The sequence below is a fragment of the Cavia porcellus genome, unplaced genomic scaffold (genome assembly GCF_034190915.1).
Source record: "Cavia porcellus strain 051 isolate PalLab524CR breed Dunkin Hartley unplaced genomic scaffold, mCavPor4.1 scaffold_2, whole genome shotgun sequence".
Lineage (NCBI taxonomy): Eukaryota > Metazoa > Chordata > Mammalia > Rodentia > Caviidae > Cavia > Cavia porcellus.
The window spans coordinates 138266552-138285114 of record NW_026947485.1 but is presented as its reverse complement, the minus strand read 5'-3'; the positions used below and the strand labels follow the sequence as shown (position 1 = coordinate 138285114).

The 18563-nt window shown below is 39.2% G+C and overlaps 1 protein-coding gene across 5 annotated transcripts in view; it reads right to left on the bottom strand.

Moving 5' to 3' along the window:
* Positions 1-18563, bottom strand: part of Epb41l4a (erythrocyte membrane protein band 4.1 like 4A) — a 226651-nt gene that overhangs the window by 12243 nt on the left and 195845 nt on the right. For 4 of the 5 annotated variants that reach the window (XM_063245460.1, XM_063245459.1, XM_063245457.1 and 1 more), the window contains 3 exons: positions 12690-12737; positions 11301-11378; positions 1519-1638 (listed from right to left, as the gene is read on the bottom strand). In XM_063245460.1, the coding sequence (XP_063101530.1) occupies positions 1519-1638; positions 11301-11378; positions 12690-12737 (246 nt within the window). The remainder of the gene's footprint in view (positions 1-1518; positions 1639-11300; positions 11379-12689; positions 12738-18563) is intronic. The other variant, XM_063245458.1, reaches the window with a different exon arrangement.

The following is an 18563-nucleotide window of genomic DNA, read 5'->3' as shown; positions in this document are numbered from 1 at the left end:
TTAATCTAAAATTTTCAACCTTTTTTTGGTTGGGTAGTAAAAATTGAAAAACTGATTCAAAAACTTACATGAACTAGCTGAAACCACCTTGAAAAACAAGAACAATAGACTTATAAGTGAGCCAAGTATGGTAGTGCACACCTATAATCCAGGCACTTGGGAACTGAGGCAGGAGGATCACTAGGAGTTCAAGGTCAGCCTGGAATGCACAGTGAGACCTTGTCTCAAAAAAGGGAAGAAAACCTACACTGATTCCAGTTTCACTATAAAACTATAGTAACTAAGACAACATAGTGGCCCAGAGATAGAAAAATAGATCAACAAAACAGAATTGGCCCACATATATGGTAAGAAGTCAACTGATTTTCATCAAAAATTCCCAGGCATTTTGGTGAAGACTGTGTTTTCAACGAACAGCACTGAAATAACTGGATAAACACAAGGAAAATGCTTTTCAGTCCTAACTTCATACATATATAACAATTAATTCAAGATGGATCACAGCCCTAAATATAAGAAAAAAATACATAAAGCTCCTAGAGAAAAATATAAAAGTATCTTTGTGACCTTGCAATAGGCAAACATTCCTTCAGATAAAGAAGGGGAAAAAAGACTTAACAAAAATATTAAGACAACAACAACAAAAATCCCTGATACACTAGTTTTTATCAAAAGGTACAATGTTTGGTCACCTAAACACAACATTGATAACATGAAAAAGCCAGTTAGAACCTGGCAAAAAGTATTCACAATACATACACCTGAAAGGTCTTACACCTGGACTATACATACTGTAGTGCTTTGGGAAACAGAGTGGGGACGGGCGGCCTCAAGGTCACAGCATAGATTTAACGTACATACATCCAAGGGCAGGGAGAGAGAAACTTTATCAGCTCAAAGAAAATTAATTTGGGGGACTGGCAATCTCACTGTTATGGAGTAATTGTGCTCACACATGGCATTGCTTAGCAACAGGAGGAACACGTAAATCCTAGCATTAGGGTATGATGAATCACTGACTATTGATCACAATGGTAACTTCACAAATGGAAGACATTCACATCTAGATCAAGATTTTAGAGAATTCTGCAGACTCAAACTGAGAGAAGCAGTAGATAGTAAATTAAAAAACTACTGAAAATTGTGAAATGCTGCTATAAAAAGTTAAAGACAAATAAATAGATGGATAACATTAATTTTACCAACAAAGGAGACTACTCCTACTTAGCCAGTTGGAGACTATTTCTATTTACCCAGTTGGATGTATGCATTTGTTTAAAAATAACACAAACCAAACAAAAACACATTTTTGATAGCCTTGTTCCCATGACATTTTGTTTTGGCTGTGCTCCAACTTCTACAGCTTCAAACATAGTTAAGAATTTTATAATAGAAGCAGGTAAATAGGACAAACAATGGGACAATTGTGGTTCAAATAAGCCACATCAGAAGACCTGAGCATCTACATGCTACTTCAAGCTCAGTGTGTTTGAATCAAGATGTAAAAAGCCTACATACGAGCGAGATCGGTGTCTAGATCGCCTGTTGTTGGGATCCGACTGGTTTTTCTCTTTTTGTCTCCGTAATATGGCTTCCCACTGAGGTGCTGAGTCAACCATCTCATTCTCTAGACGTATTCTGAAAAGCAAAATCATTCATCTAAAGTTAACATCCATACTCCGTACCGTTTTTCTTGGTTTGTCCTAATCTTGTTTTGAAAAGGTATTTAAGCAGGAGCAATTTTGTTACAATCACTGAAAGCTGAGAAGGCGTTAACTAATGTTTGCACACACATAAACATAAATATGTAATAGTCACATTAAATACATAAAGATATACTATTCATTAAAAACTTGTTTGCTTAAATTTCTCCAAGAAAAAAGTGTCAAGTGAAAATTCATTTAAAACAGATTTAAATTTTAATGGTAATAACAGTGATCTCTGACTCAAACTTTTCTAAGAAAAAAATGTCAAACAAAAATTCATTTAAGCTGGGGATATAGCTGAGTGGTGTAGCACCTGCCTGGCAAGTGTGAGGTCATGAGTTTGATTCCTGGTACAAAAAAATCATTTAAAACATATTTAAGTTTTCACAATAGAAACAGTGATAGTCTGCCTCAGTTCCAATCTTAAACTATGAAACAAACATTTTTCAATGTGCTAGTTAAAACAACGATAAGTAATTTTACTTTCAAATGCTCTTAAAAGTTCATAGTAACCATCAAAGTTATCATGGACAAGCGTTGCCATTCTGTAACACAGAACTAAAACTGCCAAGGTGAACCCCAGCGGCGCCAGGATAATGCAGCAGAGTGCTGTGGCTGAATGAGCCCACATCCTCCTGTATGTGGCTGCTCGCACGCGGGGGAAGGAATTGGGGCCAACACTTGATGAGTCCCCAAGAAGGAAATGTACATGGGGAAGGAAAGTGAGGTGGCACTGGGAAGCATAGGCACTTGCCATGGAGACCAAGGGCAGTGTTAGCAAATACTCTCATCATTTAAAAAGGGTAATTTCACAAATCTGGATTTTTTATAATAAACTTGCCAAATTTTCAGGTACTGGCAACCAATTCTGAATTTTAAGGCACTGTATAGACCACAACCTGCAGAAGTTTTGGACTTCTGATGTACCAAGTCTTGCTAATAATGAGGTGTGCTATTGGGGGCGGGGGGAGAAGAATTTAATTGAAGCACTTAATTAGTGTGTAAATACTACCTCCAACGCACTGCAATGCTGCCATAAATCTGTGACTATTCCTTGCAAAAATTAAACACCTGTTAAGTGAATAATTAACTTTTAATTTATGTAAGCTCAGCAGGAAGCTGCCCTAACTGGGCACCTCCCCAAGTGAAGAGTAGGTCCAAACTGTCAGGATCCCATCCGGGCACTGCGTCTGCCTGGGCCCCACTTACAGATGGAGACAATGACACCACCGTTACTCTGGAAAGATGATGTGGAAACAGAACAAATGTCTTTCAGCTCCTCTGTGCCAGCACTTCCTATGGGCCATGGGCTGCATATCTTAACGATGAATGGTGAATGGTGACAAATACTCACTTCACCAGAATTGAAACAGAGATAATGTAAAGCAAATGCAAGTTAAAAAGAACACGGTATGAGGAAGAAACTACTTAAATCTGTAGGTTAAAGGGGAATTGTGTTAAGTAAAAAGTTATCTGAAACACACGCCAAGCCTTTGAAGACTATCTACTTCCTCACTAAAGCTTTCATTTCTAACCAGTGACTATCTGAAGGTTAACAGGAAACAGTCTTAGTATCTTTCACAGATTTAAGAATATAGTTTCTTCTTTTTACAGCACCTACAATGTAAATTAAAATTGAACAAATGGTGCTACGGACCTTAACATTAGAAATATTTGAAGAAAGGTAAGGTATACTACCCTGCAGTGGTAATCATTCATCACACTTGGGAGTAAACAAATGAAAATATCATGTGGGTGCATGTGACCCCCACATGGGTGTGTGTGCGTGAGAATAAAAACAGATCTGTGTGGCTAGAACCCACACCTGCAAGCCTTTCCAGTGTCTCACAGGATGCTCAGGAATCACAGACCTGCTGGGAGGAGCTGTCCTGGATGTCCCCAAGGCTGAGGGTTCAGGTTAGAGACAGAGTCAAAGGGAAGGTATCAGGCTGCCCAGAGGGATCACTCCTTTCCCAAGAACCCACAGCTCTACTGCTGGATCTCAGATCACTTGCAAATTCCATGTCTCCTAACTCGTAGCCCTGGAGTGATTTAGCCTGCAGCTTCCATTCTGAATGAAATCGCTGCACAGGTTATGGGCAGGATTAATTTTACAACATGAAATATTTTTTTATCAGGAAGTTTGGATGGTTAAATATGTTTGAGAGCTCAAACCAATTAGCAAGGCAAGAAGCTTGACGTAGGCAAACACATACTTCTACCAGAACACAGACATTTAAAAGGCAGCACAATTACTGTGTGTTGATTTTCATTTACTGTGGAATTATCAAATTACCACAATACGGGGCTGGAGGTTTAGCTCGGTGGCATAAGTGCCTGCCTTGCAAGCAGGCAGTCGTGAGTTTGATCCCCGGCACCGATAAAAAGGAAAAAGACAAAAAAAATTTTAAAAAAAAAATTACCGCAATACTCAAGATTTTACTGGGATTAAAAAGCACTGAAACTCCTGAGATATACACATACACATTTACTTTTCCTTGCTTGTCATAAAGACTAAGTCAAAACAAATTCCAGGGTATACTATGTACCTTTAACTTATTTTTCTAGTTGAAATCCTCATTTGAGAGCAATGAAACCTGGTTAACTAATATCCTTGCAACTCTGTGCTTTAAAGACAGATGCCCTCTGCTGGGGGTGCCATTTCATAAATATTCTAACAATGTGCATTAAAAATGTAAGGCCCTTAGGAGAGTCACAGCACAAGCACATTTTCCAGAGTAATGATGGTGTCACTGCCTCGGTCTCTAATGAAGTCTGAAATTACACCCTTACAAAAGGCCTCTGGTTAATGGTGCCTCATTACAAGAACGGAAGTGTCATTTCTTCCACTGCTGAACTGCTCCAGAAAACACAGGTGCCACATGGAAAGACAAATGCTTACCTTCAGAAGCAAGACTACCACAGGCAAGTTTTTATGAGGCAGGAGTTGTCAGTTTTGTTTATGTATGAGTGACAAAATCTCAAAAAGAAAAAGACATATCTCCTAGAATGATTCTTATTTTTAAGTCCTACTCCGAGTCATGGGATGTACAAGTGTAGGTTGTTTGTTTATTTGTTTGTTTTGCTTTTTTCCATTCATTTTAGGCCTCTCTCCTGCCTTATTATTGATTGACTGATAGTGGGGACTGAACCCAGGGTCTTCACATAGAGCTACATCCCAGCCCTGTTTTCATGTTCTGAGCCAGGGGCCCACTGAGTTGTTAAGTTGCCAGGGCTGGGCTCAACCTCACAATCCTCTCAGAGTGCTGGAGTTACGAGTATGTCCCGCTATGCTTGGCTATTTATTTTAATTTTGATGTAGGGATTTATATCATGAAGAATAAAAATATTGCAAAGCCATATGTTGGAAATGAACCTTTTATAGAGTCAAAAATGTGCTCTTACATCATAGTTATAAAATTCTTAAAGGGAAAAAATAGTTCATTATAATTTATACTGCCGATCTATTTATTTTCAAACACTGAAAAAGGAGAATCTCAACAAGCCACCAAATATTCTTTCCCTGTCCCCTTTGATCCAGTAAGTCTACTTTCCTCATCTGTCGCCCATCTCCCCAACTCTAAGGAAGCAGAGTAAACAGTTAGAGCAGGAAGTATACTTCACAAAGCTTTTGCTTTTTAATTAACATACAGGGAAAGAGTTTATTTCAAATACAGCAAACTCCAACATTCCAGAGCATTTTTCTCACAATACCTTTACACTCTAATTTCTCCAGACGAGTCATGCAATTTAGATTTTAACTGCATCTGACACTTAATTAAAGTTTGCAAAGGTTTTGAAGATGAAATGCCATATAATCATTTGATAACAATAATAAAAAGATAATAACGATTCCTAGTCTCTCTTTTCTTCCCAATTATAGTTCTGCCTTTTCTGCAAAATTCTTCATATTATCAAATGAGTTCTTACACCAATATCCTGGATTTTACTTTGTCCTCTCCTTTTATCAGTTTTGTTCTTAATAGGACCTTACTTTCTACCAGTTCTTAATTTATTTCAGATTCACTGAGATAAAGGACATGATTAATGCTAACCCCGAGAAATCTTTTGGAGCACATGTACAAGGAAACTTGAAGCTGATGTGAGCAGCACACTTTGCTCTGGAGTTCTGTCCTTTCCTCGCTGTGCCATTATCTGACTCAGACACTCTGGGCAAATCACCATCTCCTTTGGTCAGCTCTCAGTTTCTTCATGTGTAAGACTATTGCAAATAACTTTTCCAGCATTAAAACTCACACTAAACCAAATCTGTGCTCTTCAACTACAGTGTAATGTTCCCGAAAACTGCCTCATGTGGCCACTAAAAGTTAAGTCCACGGGTTCCAACTGATTGTGAACTTGTGCTCTCAGCAACTACACTCATTTTTGGATCACCTGTTCCAAAGTAATCTTCATTTTTTTTTCAGTAGTTTTTTCTCCCCTAGGGATATTTATGTTGGTTCCAGGCATCGGTCGACACACTCCCTGTCGACTGCAAGCAAAAAAAAATTCATTTACTTTTCTCACTTTCTCCTACTATCAATGAATTATATTTATTTTGCTCATAAAGGAGTTTTGGTTTCTTCCACTTATTCCTTATGCTTCTGCTACTAAAACGGGGTACCTGTGTAATTTCCCTTTAAACTCTGTTTTTGTAATTTTTAACCTGATTTGCTCCCACAGCCACTCAGGAATCTGACAGCATTCCACAGCTGCTGCAGCCTCCTCCTTCCACAGTCATCTCTGTCGACGTTGATTATGCTCTAAAAGCCTCCGACCGACCACCCGTGTCCTAGGTCTAAATCTTGCTGTCTCCTATTAAAGTAAATCAGAACCCTCTGCTTCTGTGCATGGTTAACATTATCTGTTTCACTAGCTCTGTATGCACCATCCTCTTCATAACCACACTTTTTTATCTTGTTTGCTGCCCATAAATTAGGGGCAGGCCAGTAGGAAGTGCTCAGAAGGACAGACTTATCTATTTTCAGGCTCAGTCAAAGAAAGCCTACTGGGTTGAGTTTGCCGACTTCACAGAGACCTTTTCCTTAGAGTGTGGAGACATTAGCTTTTTTACCACTCTCACAACAAAATCACAACCGTCTAGATTTGCTCTACTCAGATATATTGTCACTGTTACAGTGCTGAATTCTTTTTTCAGAAAAATAATATAAAACATAATGAAACATATTAAAAATTATCTTGATCGATTATTATACTAACAGACATGTAATAAACTAATGGATCCTAAAAGACATCTAAAAGGTGAGAGAAACTAACAATACTCATGCCACAATGAATTCATGTTGACGACACAAACCTCTTTTTGCTCCATGAAGTCACGCTCCCCTGGGCAGATACTGCAGGGAATTCAGGTAACAATGCCCACTGCAGAATGTTCTCATGAATTTAATGGCACCTGTCTATCTGGAGCATTTTCTGCTTTTTACAGCACACCTAGTATCTCCTGGATCCTCACCTCCTGTGAGGTAGGCAGGGCAGGTATTATTCCAATTTGCACAGAGAAACAAGACGTAGAGGGCAAAGGAACCTGCTCATGGCTACAGACCCTTCAAAGCAATGTCAGATTCACAAACAAGGCTCCCTAATTTACACACGCATGTGCACACACACAAGTACATAACTCGTGTTTATGATACAGCATCCTGAGGTAAAACTAGGGAAAGATCCACAGGGTCCTGTGGCCATTTCTCTCTAGTCTTCCTCTTGTTCCAGCTTCCCTAATTTCTCATTCTTTTAATCTTCCCCAGGCTCACAAGTTATTTCCACTTTTATATTTATGCAAAAACCACCAGACTACTTCTCTGTGCTGTTCACCACTCCAAATCCCCCACTTCAAAATGCTAACAGCCTAGCAACACATCAAAGCTCACGAACAACTAAGTAATCCAAAGATTCTCCCCAGTGATACCCAAAGAGTTGCTGATTTCCATCAATTGCACAAAGCATATTTTGCAGACTGCTTTCTCCAAATGTGAAGAATATTTTATTAAGCTCAAAGTACTTTGGGGGAAAGCTAGTTTATGAAAGGTTTCACTCTGATAAATTGGCTTCCTGAGCCCTCCTTCAGCACATGCACTAGGCAAGTCCAGGCATGGACCATGGGCTCAAACCCTTAGTAATGAACTGGCTGGGCCTTCTGATCTCAAGGACAAGATTGGAGATTCTAACTCATAAAAACTAGTACCGTCTACTATTCACATGGATCATTAACTTCATACTGCCAGTTACCTGGGAGGTTCCCAATTTGATGAATTTAATCAAATCAATTGTCTCTTCAGTCAGTGAAGCAATTACTAAAGTTTCAGCATTTTTTGCTTTTAATTCTATCAGTGCATTGACACACCACGTTCTTTCCTCAGTATTAACCTATCTTTTACTACTCTTATCACAATGAACACTCAGTTTGACTGGGGTAGAGGAGTGAACCATAAACACACCCTTAAGAATCCGATAAAAGCCACAGACCCTGGCTTTGTCAAATTGTGCAACTGAGGTGCACGCAATGCTATACATACAATTTTACAGACTTGTGAGACCTCTAACACTTCCCTTGAGTCCGAACTGAGAACACACAGAACAAAAATGACTAAGTGTGTGAACTCAGGAAAGGTGGAAGAATGGCAGACAGGACCAAGTGGAACACAGAAACACCTGCTAGAGGGGAGTGCAGAGGCAGGTGAAGAGGAGGCGGGGATTCCAGAACTGGGTACAGGACTGTGAGGTTCCACACCCCATACTCTCACTTCAGAGAGCTCACTGAATCTGTACAGAACTCACTGGGCAAAATCAAGAGTGGTTAGGTATGTGTCCCTTTACTATAAGACTAGGAAACTAAGATCTGTATTAGTTAAATCAGTTGCCCAAGGTCAGGTACCAGCACATGGCAGAACAAAGACTAACACTCAAATCCTTGGGTTATGCGATGACAAACCATTAGCTCCTAAACCAAGAAAGAATTCAGGAAAGACAAAAGAAAGAAGGAAAGGGGCTGGGGATTTAGCTCAGCGGCATAAGCACCTGCCTTGCAAGCAGGCGGTTGTGAGTTCGATCCCTGGTACCAATAAAAAAGAAAAAAAAGAAAGAAAGGAAAGAGCAGGGAAGACAAAGAAGGAAACTGGGAGAGGAAAGTAATGAGCTATCAAGGGAAAAACAAGAAATGAGAGAATAGAGGGAACAAAGGGAAAACAAGGACTGTCACCTTAGATGTAAAAATAACTCTGCTCCGACTTTCAGCTATTTATAGAAAGGAAGTAGCAAACTACCCTCTCAGGCCTCAAAACCTAGAGGATCACTGGGATACCCGCTCAGACTGCAAACACAATAGTGAAAATACTGAGGTGAAAGAGACAAGGGAAGACACCAGGAAGTCCCCAAATAAAGGAGGCGGGCGGCAGTTACGGCGTTCTAGGAAACACTGTGCAATGAGGCTCACCTATCTGCTCTCATCAGTACAGGGGCCAAAGCGAGAGGGGGATGCTTACAATTACAGCTTTTTAAAACTTAAACTGAATAACAATCCTTGCTTCTGGTGTGAATTTTGACTTTTTTTAAAAAACAGTTTTGGGCTGGGGATTTAGCTCAGCAGCGTAAGCGCCTGCCTTGCAAGTACACAGTCCTGAGTTGGATCTCCAGTACCAAAAAAATAAAAATAAAAAATAGAGTTTAAAAAAAACTGCTCCCACAGAGCAGGAGCCTAGCATGTTAGGAAAGTGGCCCCCCAGAGGCTTTGCACCCTCCTTCCCTACACACTGTTCCCTGCTGCACCGGAATGACGTGGAGATCAGAACTAAAAGACAAATTTCTTTCTTCACACTTTTTCTCTTGCCCGAGAGACAGACTCTAGACCTCATTTTGCACAGACATAGAAACTTATATAACCCTGGGGCAATACATCTATAGGTAAAATAAATGACTGTGAAAGCTTTGCATGAAATGTGTCAGGGTGTGTTTGAAAGCTATTTCCCTTTACTGGCCTTACAAAGTGCATTTGCCTTTAAACATTCAGAACCACTGCCATTTGAAAACATACCTCTGCCTAGCGCTGAGAAAGTCAATTTAAAAAACGGGCACAGGAAAAACTCCTGAGGGAGGAAACACCTAGGAGGAACCCTGAAGCTGGAGCAGCCAGATTAGTAATGAGTAATTTAAGGATTTGGTGATGACCTTTCAATAGACTCGCTGTGAAAACGTTTAGTTTCAAAAGACACTTGTGTTTTAAACAGGCTATCTCTTGAGCAGTAGAGAAGACAGCATCTATGAACACAATTTGGACTGTACTAAGCAATACAAATAGATATGTTAAAATACTCGTGGGATCAGTATGTATAAATTTTAATAGGGGAAAATATTTTTTGGCTTTGTTTTCTGTTCTTTGTGCAGAAATACTGTATTGTAGAGCAGGACCAAAGTACCTAAGGGAGAGTTACCTCTCACAATTGAGATTTTACAGATAAAGAAACAGAAATGTTTTCCTGGAGAAAGATTTCATAACACTCTGAGGTCTCACATCTACATGGCTTAACTCCAGCCCCGAAGAAAGCTCTGCACAGAAGCGTTCCTAAGAAAGTGGTCTGCTCTCACAGTGCTGTCTGGGCTATTATTGTACAGGCTTTGTAGTTAGAGCAGGCAGACAATTCAGTGTGTGCCAACCTCGAGGGTTCCAAGTGCTAAAGAAGAACATTGGAGATTATTTAGTCTGACTTCCTCAATTTACAGAGGACACAAAGATGACCTAGGAAGCAGGCCAGCATTCTACATCAAATGCAAATGAGTTTCTCCACAGTGGCACAATGACTTTAGTATTAGGTACTTCTTGGTTGTGTAGCTGTTGTCTATCTTGCAGATAGCAATCTCTTCTACCCAGTCATAATAGAAATGAGTGTCTCCAGATATTGTCACACATTCTCAGGGAGCAGGTGAGAAGGACAAAACTCTCTCAATTGCAAACCCTGAGTTTGAAATCAGTATGAAAGGCAGTCAACTCCCTCTGACTCCCAGCTTGCTGTGTATGAATACTTACTTTCAAATAAATATTCTAGAACTAGGGAGAAGTGATTAATGCATTAAGCTAACTAATGCTTATTAAATGTCACATGATTTACTAACAAGCTCTTAAAAAACAAACCTCACCAATATAAATTCACTGCATTTACTCATCTGTGTATACCTGACATAAATGTAAAAGCATATTAGCATGTAGATATACATGAGGTAAAGCCTTAAAACAATGCATCTCATTTTGCCTTAGGTAAAACACAGTAATGTCATGGTAAAATATACTTCAGGAGGAATTTCTCTATAATCATAAACTTCCCTAAGAGCCTTAAACTTAATAGACACTGTACCTAAATACAGAATCATATGAAAGAAAAATAAGGGAATCTTCCTGCCAAGTCATTTAATCATCTTATCCTAAAGACAAGAAACTCAGTTTAAAAAGCTGAGATCCTCTAAAAGTGCTTCAAAACAGTGCTGGACTCCTTGGCAACAGATAAGAAAGCTAAATACAGGGACATGCGGCTTCTGTTACCAATGGCAGCCTCTGATTGCAGAGTTACAATATTTAGACATTACCTGTTTCTCTTCTTCCGGTGCTCTCTATTTGAATTTTCTGATTCACTACCACTGCTTGTGTTACAGCGTGAGCGTGACCTGAAGACCAAAAGCAAAGCAAAGCAAAAGGCCCATGTTTATAACAAATTACAGAAAGGTCCATTTGGTTCTTTGGAATTAACTTTGCAGTGAAATTACTAATCCAAACATAAAAACCTGCATTATCCCCCTCCCAGGCAGGGTTTCTGAACTCAGACACCTGAATAAGTCTCCTACTCAGAGCAACAGCAAAGCAGGGCAAGATGAAAGCGGATTAAGGCAAATGTCATCATGCTCCCAGAAAGAACCACAAAAACCAAATGCTTTCAATACAACTCCCACATGGCAAAGCTATAAGCCCCTGTGGAGGACTAAATGTGGAAAAAATCTTGTTTCCTTCCTTCATGTCTCTCCTAAATAGAGTTGTAGACTAGATAGGTTTCCTCTGTCCTTGAATTTACACTTGTCCTGTGACTGGTTTTACCAACAGAATTAGGTGTGGGGTATACTCCCTCAGTTCTGGACTGATCGCTTCTGCTTCCGCCCAGTCACTGCCTGAAGAAGTCTGGGCTAGTGACAGGGAGAGATCATACAGTGGTGAAGACTCATGGGAAAGATTCCAGCCATTCTGCACAGATCCCTGAAAAACAAAGCCTCATCTGCCACCTGACCACAGACTCATTCGAGACCTGAGCAAGACCAGATAAGCTTTAACGTGTACAAGTCCCAGGTACCAGCTCCCCACGATGGGCGTATTCATTATGCATAACATGTACTCAGAAAAATTAATTTTTTTAAAAAGTCGAGCATGGTGGCACATGCCTGTAATCCCAGCATACAAGAGGTTGAGGAAGGAGGATTGTTGTAAATTTGAGGCCAGCATGGGCTACACAGTGAGTTCAAAGCCAGCATAGTAAGACCCTGCCTCAAAAACCAAAATATAAGCCAAAAAAGAAACAAGCAAAAGAGGAAATTTCTGTTCAATCAACAGCAATTATACTATATATGTGTATTTGTGCATGCATATACACACATATGGTATGTATGTTTGTATGTATATTTTAAGCCACTAAGTTTTACAACATTTTACAATACAGTAATAGATAACCCAGCTCCTCTGAGACAAAAAGGAGCAGGAAAAAACAAGAGAAATATCTAAGGATGGAAAGAATGGGAAACTAAGAACCTGTTGAAACTAAAATTGTTTTTTTGTGGGGGGAAAAAAGGATTTATAACATAGCCCCCTTTAAGCAGCCATAAAAATCTACCCCCCAAAAGTCCACACTCTTCCCTTAAGTTGAGCACTGCTAATCTGTTAGTGCTTCCTCCCTCTCCCGGACTCTCTTCCCATTCTGTTTGTTTATATTTTACCTCCTCCTTTGCTTTAGATCTGAGTCTTCACCACTATTATGGGCTTTCCTGTAGAAAACAAAAGATGATGTTACAGAATGGAACATTATCCACTGGCTATGAGACGCACACCAAAACAAGTTTCACAGCTGTGAATCCCTATCTGTTAAGGTATCTGTTCATTCACCACACACTCAAGTCATACTTTTATGCCTGATGACAGGTCCCAGAAATGCATGCCACCAACTGGTTTTGAAGTCTTTAGAAGCCAGAGAGCCACCTAGAGGGGGCTGCAGACTGTTTTTCCAACAAAGGGGTTAGTCCTCAGTCTCTAGGCCTACCATCCTCCAAGTCAGTTATGCAGTGGTCTAACTGAATGTGAATTCCACCTCCTCTGCTGATATGGCATAAGGTTTAACCACACTTTTTCTACTTAGTGCCTTGGTTTTAATAGTATTACCCACCAAGTGCTGTTATGAGAAGCAAACGTATGAATACAATTAAAATGCAGAGCAGGACCTGAGCCACTAATGATTACTCAATAAATACAAGCTGTTACTTCTGTACCTCATCAGCTAGTCTCATTCTGTCCGTGCTATCCAATAGGCTGCCGACTAACCTCAGCCGACTGACCTCACTCCTTAAGATTTCCTAGTGCATTCTTTCAATTATATATATATACACGGCAATACTCAACACTTCTTCTAACTCTGCTTTTCATATTCATTCTGTCTGTCTGTCTGTCTCTCTCTCTCTCTGTTTCTCTCTCTCTTATGTAACAACACACATAGGTGAATAGAATGACCCAGGTTCCCTGAGCTAGCACCAAATAGCTGGCTAAGCAAAACTGGAGGAACATAACACGTTCATAAACCCCAAGTGGGGCCACACCATGGCTGAACAACCTCGCCATCTTTGTCCAGACTACGCTGCTTCTGCAAAGCAGTGCTTTCCTTTTCTCTGGCTACTCTGCAGCACAGGGCACCTCTGGACTTCGCTTTCTCCTTCCTAAGGAAAAAAGAATGGAACTCGTATATCTTCCTGCTACCAAAAATAAAAACTCAGCAACATCTTTCCTGTTATTTACGGATCTATCCTAATGAAGAAGGTCTGTGCCTCCATCTGTGCCATGTAGCCTGGCCACCTCAGTCTTCTCAGTGACCTTTATTAACTTGCACCACCTCTCAGCTGCCCTCTGGCAAACTCCTTTTGCCAGATTTTAACATTCTCAAATCTTTCAACAACACACCTACTGTGACTCCACATCCCCTCTCTTTTGTCCACTTCATTCTCTTTCACTGAAAGCCAGACTTCTTAAGAGAGATGTCTGAGGCCCTAGCTCTATTCCAGCTTGTCACCTGACTCTGACCAGCAAGGCTTTTATGCCATTACTATGGCTTTTGCTCTCCTGCTGTTCCCAATACAGTTATATCTACTAATGTAACATGGATATGTGGTCCCAGTCCTTATGTCAAAATTTTGGTATAAACAACAATATAAATATTGTTCACAGATGAACTAAATTTCCTTCTAGGGATACAGCTCCATTCTTCTATAGGTACATGAGCCTCTTGCTTAGTTTACCTTTGGTTATCAGTAATCCTTTGCCCACACTCTCCAAGAGAACTGCCAACTTCCTCCTAATTCAAACAGATCCCAGCTAATCACAAACTTGATCCTCCTCAGTTCCGCTGCTCTCACACTCAGAACTGCACCAAGCTTGCTGCACACAGGTTGCTCTGATTCACCACTTCCTAGGGAATCCCTTTTGATTCTCTATGACAGATTCCATATTTCTAGCTTTTAGGACTCCCTGTTTTGGTTTTTGTGGCATGTCTCTTCTTGTTTGCAAACAGAACACTTCATAGCAGGTACAAAGTACGGTTAAAATACATGCTAATGTTTAAATTTTTAAAAATTTAATTACAGGCCAGGTGTGGTAGCACAAGACTCTGTTTCAACAACTCCTCAAAAAATTGTATTACAGAAAGACAAAAAAAAGGGCGGGGGATTTAGCTCAGCGGCATAAGCGCCTGCCTTGCAAACAGGCAGTCGTGAGTTTGATCCCTGGTACCGATAAAAAGGAAAAAGACAAAAAAAAAATTGTATTACAGTAAAACACACATTGCCATGAATCCTCCTGAAGACATTCCCCCTCACTTTAAACACACCCATACCACTGTTCTTGCCACTTTCTGAAGCACGTCTGGAAGTGTCTACCAAGTGTGGTGAGAAACACGGTGAATGCTGCTGCTCAGTAATTTCTGATTAAATTTCTGGGTCCTCACTGCCTTAGTCACCAGATCTGGCATTGTTTAATTTCTGCCTCTGGTAATCTGAGTAACTCTTTTAAAGACAACGATGCAGAATAACAACCTTTGTTATGTTCCTACCACCTTGTTTTGAAGGTGTATATTGTTATTGTTTTGGGATGCACATGCCTAGCACTCCTCCTAAAGAGTTTATAAGATTTGATTTTATTACGTGTGATGAAGAAAACGAGCCTTTAAGGTAGCCATTGCTGATTTTCCTATTATCTTGTTTGAAGCCCAATAATGCTTTTATTCTTTGTTTTGATTGGTTTTAGTCTGTTTTCTGTTATTTGATTTCAATATGGGTAGAGGTATGGACAGGTATTTTGAAGAAAGCAAGCAGCTTTATGGTGTCATTGTTGATTTTCCTATTGTCTGGTTTTAAAGACCTGTCATGCTTTCATTCTTTTGTTTTGATAGGTTTTATACTATCTTGTTTTATTTGAATTCATTGTGTGTGAAGACATGAACAACTGTTTTGAAGAAAATAAGAAACGTGGTAGCCAGTCTTGATTTCCTCTTGTCTTGAAGTCCAGTGTTGCTTGCACTGTTTTGTTTTGATTTGTTTTGTTCTGCTTTGTATTGTTTTGTTTTGTTCTCTTTAAAATTAAAAAAAAAAAAGAAAGAAAATTGGTGAGAAAGATGGGTTATTTTTTTTTTTCAGCAAGGGAGAGGATTACAAGGGAAGACAATGGCAATGTGTCACTTTGTAATAACTTTTTAAATGTATATACTTACTGCAGTTTTCAATCAAATCTCATAAATATTTTGACAAGTGAAATTTTGAAAATTTCCTTATTCTACACATGTAATTATAGTTTATCTGTGCAAAGAATCCTAAATTGAAAATCATCTTTTATATTAAAAAAGCAATGCTTTCTTGCCTTTTTTCTTGATATTTCTATTAATATCTTCTATATTTTTAGTGTTCTTTTTCCTTCAGAATTTTATTAATGGAACATCTGATGTATAGGTTCAATAATTTTATTATTCTTATTTACATGTATCTTGTTTTGTCTGTACTTTACTTTTGAGATTTCCTTAACTTTATCTTCCTAACTGTACACTGATTATTTAAACTCTTCTTTTTCCTCCTCCTCCTCGTCATCATCATCATCATCGTCCACATCCAGAATCAAACCCAGGACCTCTGCAGTGAGCTACATATATTCCAGCCTCTTCCCTTTGTAACACAAGTCTTGATAAGTTGTCTAGGCTGGATTCAAACATCCAATTCTCCTGCCTCAGCTTCTATGTGCTGGAATTACAATCCTATGTCACCACAAGGGGCTACATCCGAGCTTTTCTTACAGAGAAATTTCTCTAACCTCCTGAGTAGGAGAAAAAAGGCTGATTTTTAGCATTCTGAAAATGAAGAAAAAGGTCAAAGATAAAACAAAAAGACAGAAAGGATCTACATGAGAGGCAGATTTTTTTTTTTCTGTTTTGGTTTTTCCTGTGGCTGCAATCTCTTCAACTAAGTCACTGAACACTGGAGTTTCATACATCTCTGTCATGGGTTTTGTCTATGCCTTGTATTAGACTATCTGGCTAATGAGCTTCTTCTCTGTTTCATAAATCAATGAGCATCCTTAATTCTACTGACAATAACTGATACTTCAGTCCAAACAGTCTAGCCCTTGATTGATAATCCAAGAACCCATATGAATCTCAGACTTCCGAGATACCACACATTCAACATACCAGAAACTTAACACAGTCATTCCTTTCAAGCCTCTAAAAGGTCCTGATGATTCTTAGTTCATGCATTTTACATGAATTCGTAAAACTGTACAAGCCTGGGTTTCATTCTTGCTGTCTGCCTGACCTCCATCCATCATATTGATCCTCAGTCCTATTGATTTTTTTCTCCTACTGGTTCAGAAAACCACCACTTCCTCATCTCTCCCCATAACCATCTTGTCCACATTCCCATTCTCCACAACTAGCACTCCTCCGACAACCTACCGCCTGCTCTCTGTCTCCAATATTACACTTTCACCATTTCTCCACAGGACATAAGGGTCATCTTTACAAACACGGGTGAAATCAAATTGTTATAGTTCCCTATAAAAACTATTGATCTCAGGAAAATCACCTGAACAAGGCTCAGGTAGGCTATAAAGTTTAGCTCCATTTTTCTCTCTGGGCTCATGTCTAACACATTTTAGTTCTCTCTCAGAGCTTAAGGAACACTGGCTTTTTTCTTTTCATGAATGTTTCCCACTCCTTCCTCGCACCTCCACCTGGCATGCACTTTCTTTTTCTCTTTGCTGCATTTATCACCCAGCTTACATACCCCATCTCAAGAAACCTCTGGCCCACCCCCTGGACTTACCAATTCAGCAAACTTCCCCGAGTTGTATTAGTTACTGATTTGTACATCTACCAGGAAGTTAGTAACACTTATGACTTGTGTACTTTTCATCATGCATGCTGTTTCAATAAAAAGGTTTTTTTAAATTCCCCTAAGACCAGATAAATCATCTTTATCTAGCAATCAAAGTTATAATTACACATGTATTTATGTGATTCATATACTTCTAATAGCCTGTAAGCTTCCAAAGGACAGGGACTTAGTAAAGTTTTGTTTGACACAATGCCAGACACATATAGAAGACACAAAATAAACATTTTTGAGTGTAAAGATGGAAGCTAGCAGGTGTAAATACATCTACTGCCAGAAAGCATGGTGTTGTTATTTCCTTAGAACATAAATATTTATATAACTATGTTTCAGGATACTGATAAACCCTGAAAATTATATGAAAATGTTTGTGCATACTTAATTATGTACCCTTTTTTGATTAGGGTGAACCTGACATTTTGTCAGATTCTCACAGGGTTCAATTACTTGAAAAAATTAGAGACCACTATGCTAAACTCATCCAGAATTTGATAGTTTATCTCCATCTCATGACAAACTGGCAAAATAAGAAATTTTGATACCTTTTGTAAAACACATTTATCCTAGTATCCAAAGCAAAACAGAATTTCCTATTATAAAATTTAAATCCTTGAGATTCTTCCATGCTGATGACAAATCTCAGTTTTAAATGCCAGAACTAATCCTTCTACGTAAGGACTTGTGCCAAGGGGCACAGTAAATGCATGTGAAGACAGAACAACACTGACAAGGAGGGTTCTATTCTATTCTACTCATAATTCTATTATTCTATATATGCAGTCCTCTCTACCACTTACACACTGCCCAACACACACACACGCACACACATACACACATATTCTATTCATAATAGTACAATGCATGTTGCCTCTTATATGTCAACAGACAGCAACAACTAGTCCTCTCAAAATGAACATGCCCAGAAAGAGATCTTCAAGGGACTCACAGAACAGAAAGAATGCCCCATGTTCATTCAGGCAAAAGATTCTCTTCCCAGGAAATTAAGATAGTGTTTCCCTGAGTCCAGGGGAGTGAATGAGTCCTGTATTCACTGTCCACAATTATTTCTCTGTTTTACAGAAAACCAGTAGAAATGTATCTCAGACTACAGAAGTCATTAAGTCCAGACTGAGGGATGTATAAACTCCAAACAATTTCAAGCAATTAGTTGGAAAA